This window comes from Coregonus clupeaformis, chromosome 17 (genome assembly GCF_020615455.1).
Source record: "Coregonus clupeaformis isolate EN_2021a chromosome 17, ASM2061545v1, whole genome shotgun sequence".
Lineage (NCBI taxonomy): Eukaryota > Metazoa > Chordata > Actinopteri > Salmoniformes > Salmonidae > Coregonus > Coregonus clupeaformis.
Genome location: NC_059208.1, coordinates 2,037,881 through 2,055,837, shown reverse-complemented (window position 1 = coordinate 2,055,837; position 17,957 = coordinate 2,037,881). Strand labels below are relative to the sequence as shown.

General features: G+C 47.3%; 1 protein-coding gene across 2 annotated transcripts in view; it reads left to right on the top strand.

Annotated features, from left to right (window-relative positions):
• The window catches only part of LOC121543234 (protein FAM171A1-like), a 29,490-nt gene extending 14,382 nt beyond the window's left edge, over window positions 1-15,108 (top strand). Inside the window, exons 3-9 of one of the 2 annotated variants that reach the window (XM_041852982.2) lie at window positions 549-641; window positions 5,016-5,174; window positions 7,969-8,145; window positions 10,801-10,917; window positions 11,312-11,426; window positions 12,291-12,408; window positions 12,670-15,108. In XM_041852982.2, coding sequence (XP_041708916.2) covers window positions 549-641; window positions 5,016-5,174; window positions 7,969-8,145; window positions 10,801-10,917; window positions 11,312-11,426; window positions 12,291-12,408; window positions 12,670-14,247 — 2,357 coding nt within the window. In that variant the 3' untranslated portion in view covers window positions 14,248-15,108. The remainder of the gene's footprint in view (window positions 1-548; window positions 642-5,015; window positions 5,175-7,968; window positions 8,146-10,800; window positions 10,918-11,311; window positions 11,427-12,290; window positions 12,409-12,669) is intronic. The other variant, XM_041852983.2, reaches the window with a different exon arrangement.
• The last annotated feature ends 2,849 nt before the right edge of the window (window positions 15,109-17,957 follow it).

The window sequence follows — 17,957 nt, the reverse complement described above, 5'->3', positions numbered from 1 at the left end:
AATAGATTACCTTTTATTAGTGAGAATGAAAAATGAGCCACAGTGTGGTTTAGTGTGGTCTAAGGCACTGCATCGCAGTGCTAGCTGTGCCACTAGAGATCCTGGTTCGAATCCAGGCTCTGTCGTAGCCGGCCGCGACCGGGAGACCCATGGGGTGGCGCACAATTGGCCCAGCGTCGTCCAGGGTAGGGGAGGGAATGGCCGGCAGGGATGTAGCTCAGTTGGTAGAGCATGGCATTTGCAACGCCAGGGTTGTGGGTTCGATTCCCACGGGGGGCCAGTATAAAAAATAATGTATGCACTCACTAACTGTAAGTCGCTCTGGATAAGAGTGTCTGCTAAATGACTAAAATGTCAAATGTAAATTAATAAATTAATGACTGGGTCCCGTGTGGCTCAGTTGGTAGAGGATGGCGCTTGCAACGGCAGGGTTGTGGGTTCGATTCCCACGGGGGACCAGTACAAAAATGGATGCACTCACTACTGTAAGTAGCTCTGGATAAGAGTGTCTGCTAAATGACTAAAATGTAGAAATGTGTGTATTCCAGTGTTTTCCTCTCTCAGTCTGGAGCTGCTACCAGAGAGAGCTGCCACTCTGATGGTGTATGAAGACCTTATACAGATTAACTCTGGATCCCAAGGTCAGTGTGAGTGAGAGAGAGAGAGAGTACTTAGACACGGTCCTTGTCCCAGTGACCTCACACACATTAATAATGAAAGATGTCCACCCCTTTAAACCATCTCTCTAATGAAAGCAACACACACACACACAGGCAGCACGTGTCCTCTGTTCCTTTTACAATTACATTAGATACAGTTCAATTAAATTACATGTGATCTGATAAAATGTATCTTTGTGTGCCTGATCAATGTGCTTGTTTTGCTTTCTTTGTGTGTCTGTGTCCCTCTTCAATAACCATACTCATTTAGAGTGTCCCATCCCATCTGCCCTTCTGTTGCTCTCCCATCCTCTCTGAGTGAGGTTCTGCTGCTGATACTCCTTTAAACATTGCTGACTGAGCTGTGTGTGTGTGTGTGTCCGTCCTCCAGGAGGGCAGGATAATTATGCTACGGTCTGGTGAATACAGTGTACCCCCTCCACACACACAGTGTGTTGTATCATGGTATTTTGAACCTGGAATCCCACTGGAGCGATAAACCTTGTCATGTGGCAGGAGGAGAGAGAATGAGTGGGGGGAGGACTGAGGGGAGGGGGGAATGAGGGCAGAGGAGAGAGAAGGAAAGGAGAAGGCGGGAAGAGGGGATAGGGGATAGGGGGAAGGGTGCAATGTCCAGGCTGAGGGAGGAATATCCATTGTAGAGGGAAGAAAAGAGAAGGAACTCTCAGGAGGAGAAGAAGAGGAAAGGGGAGGAGGAGAGGGGCTTTTTGGATTGGCACAGGAGACCCCCCCCAGGCTGTTACCTATAACTCCTCTCCATTTTGTTACTCCAGTCCTGTTGATGTGATTATATCCCAGACCACCTCCAACACTGGACGTTCAGATCAATACGTGACCTCCTCCAACACTGGACGTTCAGATCTATACCAGACCAATTCCAACACTGGACGTTCAGATCAATACCAGACCAATTCCAACACTGGGCTTTCAGATCAATACCAGATCAGGTTTACTGAAGGCAGAGGCTACACAGAGCTAGAGAAAACACAGACGGCTGCAGCGGTGTTTCATGGCCCAGGAATGCACACTCACCACAGTGGAAACACTATGACATCACCGCTAAGCCCCACTATACACACTTCTCTTTTGCACAAACACACAGTCTTGTTTAACTAACCTTGTGGAGACACACAATTGATTCCCATTCAAAATCCTATTTTCTCTAACCCCTAAACCTAACCCCTAAACCTAATCCTAACCCTAAACCTAACCCTTAATTCTAACCCTATCCCTAAATCTAATTCCTAAGCCTAAAATAGCCTTTTTACAAGTGAGGACCGGCAAAATGTCCTCACGTCTCAGAATTTTTGGTTTGTTTACTATTCTCGTGAGGACTTCAAGAAATATCAGCCCAAGGAGGGAAGCACGAGATTGAACTTCATCCCTAGTCAATCTCCAAACATTTCTGTAAAAACCCTTTTTTTAATCTTTTTTTTTATTAGTCTCGGGCTGTTGGAGGTCGGTGCACCCGATTCAGCTGCCCTGCGCACCGTGTAGGCAAACTGTTGCCATTTTGAACCATTTCATGTGTCTGAAGGTACAAACTCTTCCTTCCCGGCGGGCCCGGAGAGCAAATCAAGTGCACTATAGGCCTACCGCTGGCCAATCGGATGGCTTAGATTACCTTGTCTGCAGTAACGTAGCAGATATAAAAGAAAGCTACAGCAAAGTTGATACTGTGAGATTTCAAAACATTTAAAACCATGACTAGAGAGAGACTGTCAACGAATATGAGTGAGTGAGTTCATGTTTAAGTTCTTACTCAGCACTGTCAACACTTTGTATTCAACAGTTTTATAAGCCATAAAATGCGCGTTCTTCCTATTTCCACTCAGCTCTACAATGAGCACTGCAGCAGTAATGAATGAGTAGGACAGTGTGTCGATAGGCTTGCGTTATTATTAATAGCGGCTTGGGTCTTTTTTTAATATAGAGGAATATTTTACTTTCTCTGGTCATAGGAGGAACAACATGAATTTGTGCAATTTGTGAAATAATGCGATGTGACTCGAGTTTCGCCAACAGCTGAAAGAAGGTGTCCCTTTTTGGTCAGTGTCAGTGGAGGAAAGGGAGAGCGGAGGGATGTTGAGAGGCGGACCCTCAGTCTGCTGCTCTCTCCCTCCGCTGAGACTGACCATCAGATGCAGGTACCATCAGCCCAGTAAAATAAAAAGCAAATTATTTAAATGTACGCTCACTCAGCTGTGCCTCAAAAGTAATACAACAACGGATCTATTACCGGTGTGATCATATAGCCTACCTCAAATGTTTTAATATAATTTATATATTTCTTAAATGGCCCGAACAACAATGCATTGGCAGGGCAATTCAAGCAAAGCCAATATGCAGTGATAATGTATTGGGCCTATAGCTTACTGCACCAACCTCATTGCAACAGTACTGTTTTTAATTGGTTAATGTTTCATAGGCTTACGTTTATTGAATTTTTTTAATTTTTGCGGTAGATCTCGGCTTGCATTTTGACTCAGAAAGTGATCTTGACTCAGAAAGGTTGGTGGGTAGTGTTTCCTTGTTAACACTATCAACGTTTCCCTTTACTGTGGCAATTTTTATCGAATCAACGCAATGTTAGCCACTTTCAATGCAACATACCGAAACAAAACAAACTATGCAAGATATTTTGTTGTAGGCAGAACGCATCGGAGTAGGATTCTATTGCATTGACACGCACGACTCAGCCCGTACTCTACACAGACCGGTGCGGCATAACCAATCAGAGCTGCAGTAGGCCTATATGCAAATAGACCATTGCCATATATGAATCTGTGCCGTTTACTTTGAACTGGACTGTGTTTACAGCATGAACGGTTGTGAGTAAATGCGCTTGTTTTGAGATTACATTTACATTTTAGTCATTTAGCAGACGCTCTTATCCAGAGCGACTTACAGTTAGTGATTAAATTTTTTTTTTTATACTGGCCCCCCGTGGGAATCGAACCCACAACCCTGGCGTTGCAAACGCCATGCTCTATCAACTGAGCTACATCCCTGCCGGCAATTTCCTCCCCTACCCTGGACGACGCTGGGCCAATTGTGCGCCGCCCATGAGTCTCCCGGTCGCGGCCGGCTGCGACAGAGCCTGGATTCGAACCAGGATCTCTAGTGGCACAGTTAGCACTGCGATGCAGTGCCTTAGACCACTGCGCCACTCAGGAGATCAAGGCGATAGAGCTTTTTTTAAATATTTTTTCATATCCTTTGCTAGTTCCATTATTTTACTTTGAGATTTGTGTGTATTGTGAATTGTTAGATACTACTGCACTGTTGGAGCTAGGAACACAAGCATTTCGCTACACCCGCAATAACATCTGCTAAGTATGTTTATGTGACCAATACAATTGTATTTGATTTTAGTTAGTGAGTTATTAGCCCAGTTATAGATCATTTGTAGTCAGCAATAGGAGAGTGATTGCTTCCTACAAGAGCACAAAACATGTACAATCCTAGACCTCTTTGAAAAGCGAGTCAGGTGAAGAGCTTTTTTTTTGTCTTAAAGGGGCAGTGTTGTATTTTGAGACGGGCTTGAATAAGCTAAGTAGCCAATAGGCAGAGGGTAGCATCAGTATAAAAAATGTATGCACTCACTAACTGTAAGTCGCTCTGGATAAGAGTGTCTGCTAAATGACTACTAATATATAAATATATTTTAAAAAATAAGTGTCTGATTCTCTGTAATAATGCTATGGGAATAATAATGTATTTTATTTTGTAAAGTGGTTTCTTGCATCAAACAACACAAAAACATTTTCAGTCACCTCCTTGTCTGAAGGACAAGTGGATAAACAGGTTAATGTCAAGCCCTGCATGTTTTTTTCAAAAGTCTCATGAAATGTAGGCCTACATTGAACACCACACATTGGTTGCTACTGTAGGCTGAACGATAGAACAGCTATTTCCATGTTAAAATGTTATGGGATGCATTTTCTCCATTGTTTTTGATGGTAGGCCACTCTGGTAGGCCTACATTATGATCAAATAGCCACAGTAGCCTTTTGAGGGAACATTGTTCACAAGTATTGTAAAATGTGTAAACACACTATATACATCTTTCGACACACTTCACGTCTCACACACACACAGAGAGAGAGGGAGAGAGAGAGAGAATTAGAAAGGTGAGATTGATATAGAGGAGTAATAACAGAGTGATGAGAGGAAAAGAGAGTGAGCGGAGAGAAGGCCAGCGTTCATCACAAATCTTCCAGACATTAATTTGATAAGCAGCATTAAAAAGGGTTACAGGGGAGATGATCACTAAGGAACAGTGGATCTAAGTGTGTGAGTGGTTCCTGACCCCCTCCCCCCTTTCCTCCCCAGGATTGAGGGGTCAGTCCTGGGTTCAGTTCCAGCGTCGAGCCCTGAGCCTCCCTCCCAACTCGTCCTACAGCAACCTCACTGCCCTGCTCACTGTGGCCAACAACCCCAGCCACATCCAGCACTTCCCCTACCTGCAGGGCCTGGGGGGCAACGGAACAGGTACCACCACTGGGACAGACTGGGACCAGACTTAGGTGAAATACACTGTTGGTACTATTCCATTGGTGCCGTTGTATCGGATAAACTAAATCAATTATTTGAAAGTATTTGACATATGGAGGAGGGGGATGAGGGGTGAAGGGAGGAGGGGATGAGGGGTGGGTGGGGTGAAGGTAGGGGTTGAGGGTGGGTGGGGTGAAGGGATGAGGGGTGGGTGGGGTGAAGGTAGGGGTTGAGGGGTGGGTGGGGTGAAGGGATGAGGGTGGGTGGGGTGAAGGTAGGGGTTGAGGGGTGGGTGGGGTGAAGGGATGAGGGGTGGGTGGGGTGAAGGTAGGGGATGAGGGGTGGGTGGGGTGAGGGGATGAGGGGTGGGTGGGGTGAAGGGATGAGGGGTGGGTGGGGTGAAGGGATGAGGGGTGGGTGGGGTGAAGGGATGAAGGGTGGGTGGGGTGAAGGTAGGGGTTGAGGGGTGGGTGGGGTGAGGTACAGCTCTCTGTAAGAGGCTCCATCAAAGATACACTACCCAGAAGAGTCCCCTTTAACACAATATAACCTCTCTGTGCTCTCAAACAACCTGTGTGTGTATGTGTCCATTTTCAATTTTTATCATTTAGCAGACACTCTTATCCTGAGTAACTTAGTGCATTCATCTTAAGATAGCTGGGTGGGACAACCACATACAGTGGGGGAAAAAAGTAATTAGTCAGCCACCAATTGTGCAAGTTCTCCCACTTAAAAAGATGAGAGAGGCCTGTAATTTTCATCATAGGTACACGTCAACTATGACAGACAAAATGAGAAAAACAAATCCAGAAAATCACATTGTAGGATTTTTAATTAATTTATTTGCAAATGATGGTGGAAAATAAGTATTTGGTCAATAACAAAAGTTTCTCAATACTTTGTTATATACCCTTTGTTGGCAATGACACAGGTCAAACGTTTTCTGTCAGTCTTCACAAGGTTTTCACACACTGTTGCTGGTATTTTGGCCCATTCCTCCATGCAGATCTCCTCTAGAGCAGTGATGTTTTGGGGCTGTCGCTGGGCAACACGGACTTTCAACTCCCTCCAAAGATTTTCTATGGGGTTGAGATCTGGAGACTGGCTAGGCCACTCCAGGACCTTGAAATGCTTCTTACGAAGCCACTCCTTCGTTGCCCGGGCGGTGTGTTTGGGATCATTGTCATGCTGAAAGACCCAGCCACGTTTCATCTTCAATGCCCTTGCTGATGGAAGGAGGTTTTCACTCAAAATCTCATGATACATGGCCCCATTCATTCTTTCCTTTACACGGATCAGTCGTCCTGGTCCCTTTGCAGAAAAACAGCCCCAAAGCATGATGTTTCCACCCCCATGCTTCACAGTAGGTATGGTGTTCTTTGGATGCAACTCGGCATTCTTTGTCCTCCAAACACGACGAGTTGAGTTATTACCAAAAAGTTCTATTTTGGATTCATCTGACCATATGACATTCTCCCAATCATCTTCTGGATCATCCAAATGCACTCTAGCAAAGTTCAGACGGGCCTGGACATGTACTGGCTTAAGCAGGGGGACACGTCTTGCACTGCAGGATTTGAGTCCCTGGCGGCGTAGTGTGTTACTGATGGTAGGCTTTGTTACTTTGGTCCCAGCTCTCTGCAGGTCATTCACTAGGTCCCCCCGTGTGGTTCTGGGGTTTTGCTCACCGTTCTTGTGATCATTTTGACCCCACGGGGTGAGATCTTGCGTGGAGCCCCAGATCGAGGGAGATTATCAGTGGTCTTGTATGTCTTCCATTTCCTAATAATTGCTCCCACAGTTGATTTCTTCAAACCAAGCTGCTTACCTATTGCAGATTCAGTCTTCCCAGCCTGGTGCAGGTCTACAATTTTGTTTCTGGTGTCCTTTGACAGCTCTTTGGTCTTGGCCATAGTGGAGTTTGGAGTGTGACTGTTTGAGGTTGTGGACAGGTGTCTTTTATACTGATAACAAGTTCAAACAGGTGCCATTAATACAGGTAACGAGTGGAGGACAGAGGAGCCTCTTAAAGAAGAAGTTACAGGTCTGTGAGAGCCAGAAATCTTGCTTGTTTGTAGGTGACCAAATACTTATTTTCCACCATAATTTGCAAATAAATTCATTAAAAATCCTACAATGTGATTCTCTGGAGAAAAAAATTCTCAATTTGTCTGTCATAGTTGACGTGTACCTATGATGAAAATTACAGGCCTCTCTCATCTTTTTAAGTGGGAGAACTTGCACAATTGGTGGCTGACTAAATACCTTTTTTCCCCACTGTATCTCAGTCATAGAAAGTACATTTTTCCTCAAAGTAGTTGTCAGTGCTAGTAGGAAATAAAATAATAATAATAAAAAGTATAATAACATAAGGTCACCCAACCCCACCACTTACAATCTCCTGTCACTCATCCTCTTTATACCCCTCTCCCCCTCTCTTTCTGTTTCCTCTCCTCTTACCTTTTCTCTCTCCCTTCTCTTCCTCTGCTCTTCTCCCTCTCTCTCCCTCTCACTACTCCTCTCCTCTCCTCCCTCCCACTGATCCTCTCACTACAACTTCTCCTCCCTCCCTCTCACTCCCTCACTGCTCCTCTCCTCCCTCTCTCTTCCTCTCACTACACCTCCTCTCCTTCCTCTCACTACACCTCTCCTCTCCTTCCTCTCACTACACCTCTCCTCTCCTTCCTCTCACTACACCTCTCCTCCCTCTCTCCGACCCTCACTACTCTCATCTGCTCTCCTCCCTCCCTCACTACTCCTCTCTTTTGGCTCTCCTCTTCTCCTCTAACAGGAAGTGAGCGTAGGTTTGAGCTGACTCCAGTGGCGGCCATTTCTGTCCACCTATTGGCCAGCAAGGGGGTGGAGCTCCAGGTGAACGGACCAATCAGCATCTCCGTCCCTCTACCGGCCAATAGCGGCCTGAAGGAGAACCAACACATCCCAGCCTGGAGGTTCGACCCCAGTCTGGGTGAGTACACACACACACTCTCTCACACACACAGCTTTTCTGTTTTTCCCGTTCTGAGCAGGGAGCAGATTTTCTGTGTTTGGGTCCGGAGTTCCTCCTCTCTGAACTTCTAATCAGTGGGATAAGGTGTGTGTGTGTGTGTGTGTGTGTGTGTGTGTGTGTGTATGTATCCAGAAAGTTTATGGAATGTATGTCAGAGTCAAGCTGGGAAATGCATCACTACATTCTTATCTTTTTTAAAGGAACTGGGAAAAGAAAAGGCACCAGAATGCAACACACACACACACACACACACACACACACACACACACACACACACACACACACTGTACAGTGAGACGGGAGATTACAGTGTGGCAGAGTTATGAATGGAATAATTGAGAACTTTATAAAAGATTATCTACCATATTATTGGACATAACGCACCGTATTAAAATGCAAATCAAAACACAATACTTTCTGTTCCTGATTACATCCACATCACAAGATTGGCTAGAAAATGTAGCCTAACCTGTTTGGAAAATCACTCCCTCCCTCCCTCCCTCCCTCTCTGGCTACAGATCAGTACAGTTGTAGTCAGCCTTAGATCTATGGCTCAGCCAGTATTGCAGTGTAGGGATTTAGGAGGATAGCCAGAGTAGGGCTTGAACCAGTCACCCTGTGGCACACTACCAAGTACGTCCTGTGCTATGAAGGTCCAGTCAATGTGACCAACACAACGTGACTTACTGTTGCTGAAGGAGACCATTCACTAGCCCAATGAGTTGATTAGGACTGGGGCTATAGGAGCACACACAGACACACACACAGATATACACATAAGGTGTAAACAATCACACACAGTACTGTACATAGCCCAGTCCAGCACAGACATGTCCTCCTGAGGAGTCAACTCTCACTCTCACCTTTTACATGAGTCACATTGACATTGAAACCCACTGTTCCCACGTTGTCTTACAGCCAGAGGGTATTGTAGTCTTGTGTCAATACACACAAACACACACACACACACACACACACACACACACACACACACGCTGTATGGGGTTAATATTTCCCAGCAACAGCCACCTCTGGTCCTCTGTGTTTTAGTCCACTGTTTCCCTAGCAACCCCCAAATAAAAACCTAACAGGCCAGGGGCTTTAATTGAGTTTCTCCAGTGACCAGTTAGTGTGTGAGAGAGAGAGTTTGAGATTTCTCCAGAAATATTTCTGCCTGATCATTCTTTCTCCACACAAAGAAGCCAATGTTAGGAGGGAGTTTGTTGTTGTTGACTTGGCCTGCACATGGACAGGCTGCATGTAGAGAGGGGATAACACACACACTCTCACAGGTACACACACAAGCTTTAACACACAGACACACACTCTCTCAAATCTGTTCTGCTAGTTTAACTGACAGCATTTATTTTATTCTGTGATGTTTTGGAGCACTGAGCTGAATGATGTCATATACTGTAAGAAAGGAGCATGTTTACCTCCTAGTGTGTGTGTGTGTGTGTGTGTGTGTGTGTGTGTGTGTGTGTGTGTGTTTACTTACTAGTTCTGTTTGTTCCGAAAGTAAGGCCACAACAATCTTTTGCCTCTGGAGTCTGTCTCTCTGTCTGTGTGTTTGTTGTTACAGATCCTAAAGCATTAGAGGCTCCAGTCCAGTGTTTTTCATCCACACTCCATATATTACAGAGAGGAGTTAATGGTGTAAATACCAGCCAGTTCACATCTGAACAGAGTTCATGATGACGTTCTTACAAACACACACAAAGGACTAGTAGCTAATGTAAAGGTGACCGGTGTTGACTCTGTGACAGGGAAAGGCATCTGGAGCACTGCAGGCTATATTGTCTGCGTGTGCATGCTTGCGTGTGTGTGTGTGTGTATATGTGTGCGTGTGTATATGTGTGTGTGCTATGCCTTACAGCCAGAGGATACAATACCCTCTGGCTGTAAGGCATCGTCGGAACAGTGGGTTTCAATGTCACTAATGTAAAAGGTCATCCTGTGAGAGTTGACACCTCAGGAGGACATGGCTGTGCTGTGTCAGGCTGGGTTGGGTTGGGCTGTTTCAGTGCTTAGCTGTACTTGGTCCATGGGGATTTATGAGAACAGTGTGTGTGTGTGTGTGTGTGTGTGTGTGTGTGTGTGTTAGGGATGGAGGCGACCCGAATCACAAAGATGCTGAGTCACAGGCATTTCTCTCCATCTCTTGTTTCTCTCTCCCCCTCCCTGTACATTAGTTCTTCCCTTCTAATTGAATTACATCAGAGCATCTATAATAGACAGAGAATCCTCTGCAGAGCCTACTGCTGCACTGTCATAGCCCCTCTCATACACAGGTCTAGGATCAGCCTACATACCACAAATCCTTATCATAACCAATGGGGACTAAATGAAAAACTGACATTCGATCAGTGTCCAGGTCGTGTTACCTCATCTTACACAATGACTGTGTCTGGCTGTGTTATGATGATTCTAACTCCTATGGCTCATGGCCAGTATGAGTTATGACTGTGTCACTGTGAGTATGCTGCCTCCCTGTGGTTGACTGGAGAACCGCAGCAGCACAGTGACGAGGCCAAATGCTTTACACTGATTTACTATGGTTGAAGAGTATATCTCTAACTCTGTGTGTGTGTGTGTGTGTGTGTGTGTGTGTAGGGGCCTGGTTGAAGAGCAGTCTGGGCTATGTCCAGAGGGAGGGAGACCAGCTCAGCCTAACCTACATCGCTCCTCAGCTTGGATACTGGGTGGCTACCATGTCCCCACTAGACACAGGTACCAACACACACCATGTCCCCACTAGACACAGGTACCAACACACACCATGTCCCCACTAGACACAGGTACCAACACACACCATGTCCCCACTAGACATAGGTACCAACACACACCATGTCCCCACTAGACATAGGTACCAACACACACCATGTCCCCACTAGACACAGGTACCCACACACACCATGTCCCCACTAGACACAGGTACCAACACACACCATGTCCCCACTAGACACAGGTACCAACACACATCATGTCCCCACTACACACAGGTACCAACACACACCATGTCCCCACTAGACACAGGTACCAACACACACCATGTCCCCACGAGACACAGGTATCAACATACACATTTAAAACAGGTAAAACTTGTGTGTGTGTGTTTCTGCAGGTCCGGTGGTGACAAAGGACATCAGTACGTACCACACAGTCTTCCTATTGGCCATACTGGGAGGCATGGCTGTCATCCTCCTCTGCCTGCTCTGTCTACTGCTGTACTACTGCAGGTCTGTCCGTCTGTCTGGATCAATGGACTTCCCTGCTGACTTTCATAAGTGAAGGAGTCTTGAGTTTCAACAGGACTGTCTTCTCTTAACTGAACTTTATCCCCCTCTCTCTCTCTCTCTCTCTCTCTCTCTCTCTCTCTCTCTCTCTCTCTCTCTCTCTCTCTCTCTCTCTCTCTCTCTCTCTCTCTCTCTCTCTCTCTCTCTCTCTCTCTCTCTCTCTCTCCCTCTGTCTTTCTGTCTCGTCCTCTCTCTCTCTCCATGTCTGTCTCCTTGTCTCTCCCTCTCTTTCTCCCTGTCTCTCTCTCCCTGTCTCTCTCTCCCTGTCTCTCTCTCTGTCTTTCTGTCTCGTCCTCTCTCTCTCGCTCTCTCTGTCTTTCTGTCTCGTCCCCTCTCTCTCTCGCTCTCTCTGTCTTTCTGTCTCGTCCCCTCTCTCTCTCGCTCTCTCTCTCCATGTCTGTCTCCTTGTCTCCCTCACTCTCTCTCTCTCTCTCTCTCTCTCTCTCTCTCTCTCTCTCTCTCTCTCTCTCTCTCTGTGCCCCTCTCTCTCTTTCTGTCTCGTCCTCTCTCTCTCTCCATGTCTGTCTCCTTGTCTCTCTCTCTCTCCCTCCCTCCCTCCCTCCCTCCCTCCCTCCCTCCCTCCCTCCCTCCCTCTCGCTCTCTCTGTCTTTCTGTCTCGTCCCCTCTCTCTCTCGCTCTCTCTCTCCATGTCTGTCTCCTTGTCTCCCTCACTGTCTCTCTCGCTCTCTCTCGCTCTCTCTCTCCATGTCTGTCTCCTTGTCTCCCTCACTGTCTCTCTCTCTCTCTCTCTCTCTCTCTCCGTCTCTCTCTCTCCCTGTCTCTCCCTCACTGTCTCTCTCTCTCCAGGCGTGGTTGTGTGAAGCCTCGTCTGTCCCATCGGAAGCTGAATCTGTCGTCTGGTCTGGAGGGCAGTAAGAGAGATCAGGCCACCTCCATGTCTCACCTCAATCTCATCAGCAGCGAGGTCAGTCAACAACCAGGCCAGGGACCACTGGTCTCTTCGTACAAACATGCTTTCTCCCTTTTCCACTGCACTTTGTAACTGCCTTTGCACTTTCTATTGTTAAAATCACAGCTAATATTCTGTTTTTTCACTTTTGTGTTAGTGTGTATTCATGTTATTGTTCCCCTGTGTCATCTGTGTATTTTCTTTGAAGAGCATGTTAGAAATGGCGCTTTGCTACTGTCTGTGGAAACTGACACTAAAATCTTGTCTCATCTTTAGGTTCATTTGGAGCTGGTCTCTACGACAACAGAACCCGACATGACCACGCCCATGCTCAAACCCTCCTCCTACGATTGCCATGACCTGGTCTCCCATGGCAACCACAGTCGCATGTCGCTAGGCAACCACAGCCAAAGTCGTCATGGCTCATCGCTAGGCAACCTGACGCCGCGCAGCAAAGACTACCGTCAGTCTGTGGAGACATTCCCGTTAAAGTCAGCCCTCTCCACCGGGACGGATGCCGGCTACCGCCAATCATACACCTCCATCTGCTCATCTACCAATCAGCTCCCAGATAGACTTTCATCCTCAAATCAGGTGCAGGCGTCGGCAGCTCAATTGAGTGGTGTGGGGGAGGGAGCGACTAGTGTGTGTGAGGCTACCTCCCCCTGCTCTCCACCTGTCTCCCCTATCAGAGGGGAGGGGTGTGAGCGCAGACCCCCAGACTACTTCCTGTCCCGATCTGTGGACCACCTGGGCTCCCTGCCCCTCTCCCTCCCCAGGCCGGGCCAGCTGCTGTGCTGTGGCTCTGTGGACCTGCTGAGTGGAGGAGACGGTTACCCCAGGAGGATCCGGCCCACCCTGGTGATCCCAGCCCACTACATGCGCCTGCCGGGGGAACACCCGCTGTGTGGCCAGGCCCTGTTCTTACAGACTGACCAGCAGAGTGACCTGGAGACCATCCAGGCTGAGCTCAACGCCTCACACTCCCAGCAGCCTCTGGGGCAAACACACACCGACTATGCCACCGCCTCAGCCAACCAGGGACTAAGAGAGGGGCAAGGGGAGTGGAGCAGCCTATCAGAGTCCCTGTCTATCCCGACAGCACTTGGGGAGGCAGGGATTATGCAAATGAACGGCGAGGACACGCTATTGGCCGAGAAGAAACTGATGGAACTGAGGGGAGGGAAGCCCCTCACACACCCACGCGCCTGGTTCGTCTCATTGGACGGTCGGTCTAACGCCATCAGACACTCTTACATAGACTTGCAGCGGGCTGGACAAGCCAAGGGGAATCCAGGGGGAGGAGGTAGCCATGGTAACAACAGTGGTGGTAGACATGTCAACGGAAACGACGCAAGTCTGGACTCCGGTGTGGACCTGAACGAGCCCAGAGCGGGGCGGAGGGGGAGGGAGGTAGGAGAGAGGGAAAGAGAGAAGGACAGAGAGAGGGGGAGGACAAAGAGCGGCCCTCCTGCCATGGCCTACACCCAGCTGGTATATGTGGATGACCTGGACGGGCCGGACAGCGAGGAGGAGGGGGAGACTCCTGAGTGTAGCCCCCAGGACAGCCCTTTGGGTCCAGTGTTGCAGAACACACAGGGACATCAAGAAGAAGAAGAGGAGGAACACAGAGGAGAGGGGATGATACAGGAAGAGGCTCCTTCACCCCTCTCCTCCCCCTCCTCCTCCTCCCCACCCCCCCTCCCAGAGCCAGAAGGCGTGGTCTTCAGGACTGAGCATGACCAGACAGCCCTACTGGCTGTTGCCCCTGATGACCACGGAGAGGAGGAGAAGAAGAGCCCCTGGCAGAAGAGGGAGGAGCGCCCCCTACTGGCAGCCTTTAACCTCAAATAACCTCTGACCCTTGAACTATGACATTACTTCCCCCCACCACCCCACCCCAGAGTGGCATGAAGAAGGATTAGCCAGCTATAGATGTCCAGACCATTCAGGAAGTACATCTGCACTGGGAGCTAAATGGAACTGTCAGTGAATGGAAACGATTGGAACAGTTGGAACTCCATTGGAACTCCATACATCCTAATCTCTTTTATGACATGTCTAATCCTTACTGTGTGTCATCCTAGCCCCACACTACATGGACAGGCCACTGACTAGACATGCCATAGAGACTTTGTCTGAGTGATACAGATGAACTCCTGAAGTTAAAAAAACAACGTCAGAGAACATGTTATGCACAACTGCTATGCCTTTAGTAAATTAGCTGTCAGCAAAAAGAGGCTGTAGAATGAAGCAGAGACAGACAATGAGTGTGCTTCAATACTTATCAGCAGCTTCCTTTCCTCAGTCTTATCTGCTTCAGTCCACTGATCTGAAAAGCATCGGACAAGTAAAAGCAATATGGCGGATGTCTATTGGCAGGTCTAGGTAGAAGGGGTAGTAGTGTTTTAAGAACAGTAACTAGGACACAGGATATACATACAGCAGGAAAGGAAGCTACTCAAATGTACTCTAATGTAGAATTCTGCAGGTAGACGTTGCCCAGAGCACAGATCTACGATCAGTTTCCCCCCACAAGTCTTCATCTGGGCGGCAGGTAGCCTAGCGGTTATAGCGTTGGGCCAGTAACGGAAAGGTCAATGGTTCGAAAATACCCGAGCCAACAAGGTGATAAATCTATCGATGTGCCCTTGAGCAAGGCACTTAACCCTAATTTGCTCCAGGGGCGCTGTACTACTATGGCTGACCCTGTAAAACAACACATTTCACTACACCTATCCGGTGTATGTGACACTAAAATATATTTTGTTTTGTTCTTTTTTTTGTTTTCCACTTTCCAACATTAGGGTACCTTAGATCAGTGTATGTGTAACTTCAACTTCCCATCCACACGACTGGTGAATCAGATAATGGGATACACCCCCCTCTGTTGGTGACTGTGGATATTGCAGCACTATACCAGTGAGGTTTTATATGAAGGTTTTTAGGTGTTGAACCACTGACTTCGGCATACTTTGCTCTGAACGGCTATGCATCACTTTTATACAGTTGCTTGAGATGCCTTGTTTTGTAATTTTAAGTACTCTGTGATTTTAGTTGCCAAACTATTTTACTCAAATGAGTTTATGCTATTTTCTACTCGGATATGTTTTATTGTTTTTTTCCCTTACTGTAAGTACAGAGTTTTAACACACGCACACCCAAGCCTTTTCTCTGATACCAAACTGCATCCTGTCGTTTTGAAACCACTATAATCGACTTCCTCGTTCTCCAAGTGCCTTTGAACAAGTTGACTCGTACACATCAGTTGATCAGTTCAACTAGCTATTTATTTCTCCTCTCCCCTGTTGAGCTCTAACCCTCCACTACCTCATCCCTCTCTCCTCTCCTCCCTCTGTCCCTGGCAGACAGCATGCAGTAACCCCCCTCTCTCCTCTCCTCAGTCACAAAGGGAGGATGCTGTGTGGCTATAGCTAGATTGTTTATTGACTTTTGCATCTGCCTCTGTGTGCCTGTGTTTTGTCAGCTTGAGTGTGTGGGCCCGTCTCTGTAGTCATGTCTTTCTGAGCAAGCATGTGCAGACGATATACTGCAGGTCATGTGTGTGTGGGACAGCATATGACATCTGAGGCATATTACAGTGTATATAGTTCTCTCTACATGTTGACGTGTGAGCTAGTGTTGTGAATGACCCCTCATCCTCTCTCTCTCTCTCTGTACTCCATCACCATAGTAACCACTCTGGGAGAGTACTGTATGTTACTGTACCCTCCATTCTAAATGTCTTAACTGGTTGCTTGTATTATAATTTACGCTTATTATTCTGAATAAAGAGACAAACTGGACTTCTGCATCTTCTGTGGATTGTTTAGCACTAGTCTAGAGACTATAGAGCAGGTTTGGGTGTAGTAGAATTAAGGAGAACATAATTGAGTCATCCTCTGTAGATCAACGTCAAATGTGGGCAAGCTTCAGGATTAGACTGTATCCGGATGCATGGTTCACATTCTGCTCTTATGGTTTTTGTTAATGTATCTGATAACTAATGCAGTAGTCATGGCTACATGTTCTTCAGCACTGAGCCACACTGAATTATAGGAAAGCTTTTCATTCACTTATGTTTGACATATTTGTTTCCATTAGGCTTGTCAGATTTCATGCTCCTTTTGACGGACCTGTATATAGACAAGAAATCGATCAACATCTTGCTGACTGGGAGAACCTGACTCCCCCCTCAAGGCTTTCCCGGTTGGCAGTTACTAACGGGCGGATTTAAGAGAGCAGTATATCAACCCACCGATGGCCATATTGGGACATAACGGCCAGAGAACTTGCAGCTCAGCCGTTTCCCCCCGAATTCAGTAGCTGGCAGACGCACTCCATAGCGTGGCAATGCTGATGTGTTTAAAAAATATATATATGATAACTTTTGATCTACACTATATATACAAAAGTATGTGAACACCCCATCAAATTAGTGGATTCGGCTATTTCAGCCACACCCGTTGCTGCAGGTGTATAGAATCGAGCACACAGCCATGCAATCTCCATGGACAAACATTTGCAGTAGAATGGCCTTACTGAAGAGCTCAGTGACTTTCAACGTGGCACCGTCATAGGATGCCACCTTTCCAACAAGTCAGTTCGTCAAATTTCTGCCCTGCTAGAGCTGCCCCGGTCAACTGTAAGTGCTGTTATTGTGAAGTGGAAATGTCTAGGAGCAACAACGACTCAGCGTGATGTGGTAGACCACACAAGCGCACAGAACGGGACCGGCGAGTGCTGAGGCGCGTAGCTCGTAAAAATCATCTGTCCTCAGTTGCAACACTCACTACCGAGTTCCAAACTGCCTCTGCAAGCAACGTCAGCACAATAACTGTTCGTCCGGAGCTTCATGAAATGGGTTTCCATGGCCGAGCAACTGTACACAAGCCTAAGATCACCATGCGCAATGCCAAGCGTCGGCTGGAGTGGTGTAAAGCTCGCAGCCATTGGACTCTGGAGCAGTGGAAATGCGTTCTCTGGAGTGATGAATTACGCTTCACCATCTGGCAGACCGACAGACGAATCTGGGTTTTGCAGATGCCAGGAGAAGAACGCTACCTGCCCCAATGCATAGTGTCAACTGTAAAGTTAGGTGGAGAAGGTATAATGGTCTGGGGCGGTTTTTCATGGTTCGGGCTAAGCCCCTTAGTTCCAGAGAAGGGAAATGTTAACGTTACAGCATACAATCACATTCTAGACGATTCTATCACATTCTAGACGATTCTGTGCTTCAAACTTTGTGGCAACAGTTTGAGGAAGGTCCTTTCCTGTTTCAGCATGATAATGCCCCTGTGCACAAAGCGAGGCCCATACAGAAATGGTTTGGTGAGATTGGTGTGGAAGAACTTGACTGGCCTGCACAGAGCCCTGACCTCAACCCCATCGAACACCTTTGGGATGAATTGGAACGCCGAATGCGAGCCAGGCCTAACCTCACTAATGCCTTTGTGGCTGAATGGAAGCAAGTCCCTGCAGCAATGTTCCAACATCTAGTGGAAAGCCTTCCCAGAAGAGTAGAGGCTGTTATAGCAGCAAAGGGGGGACCAACTCCATATTAA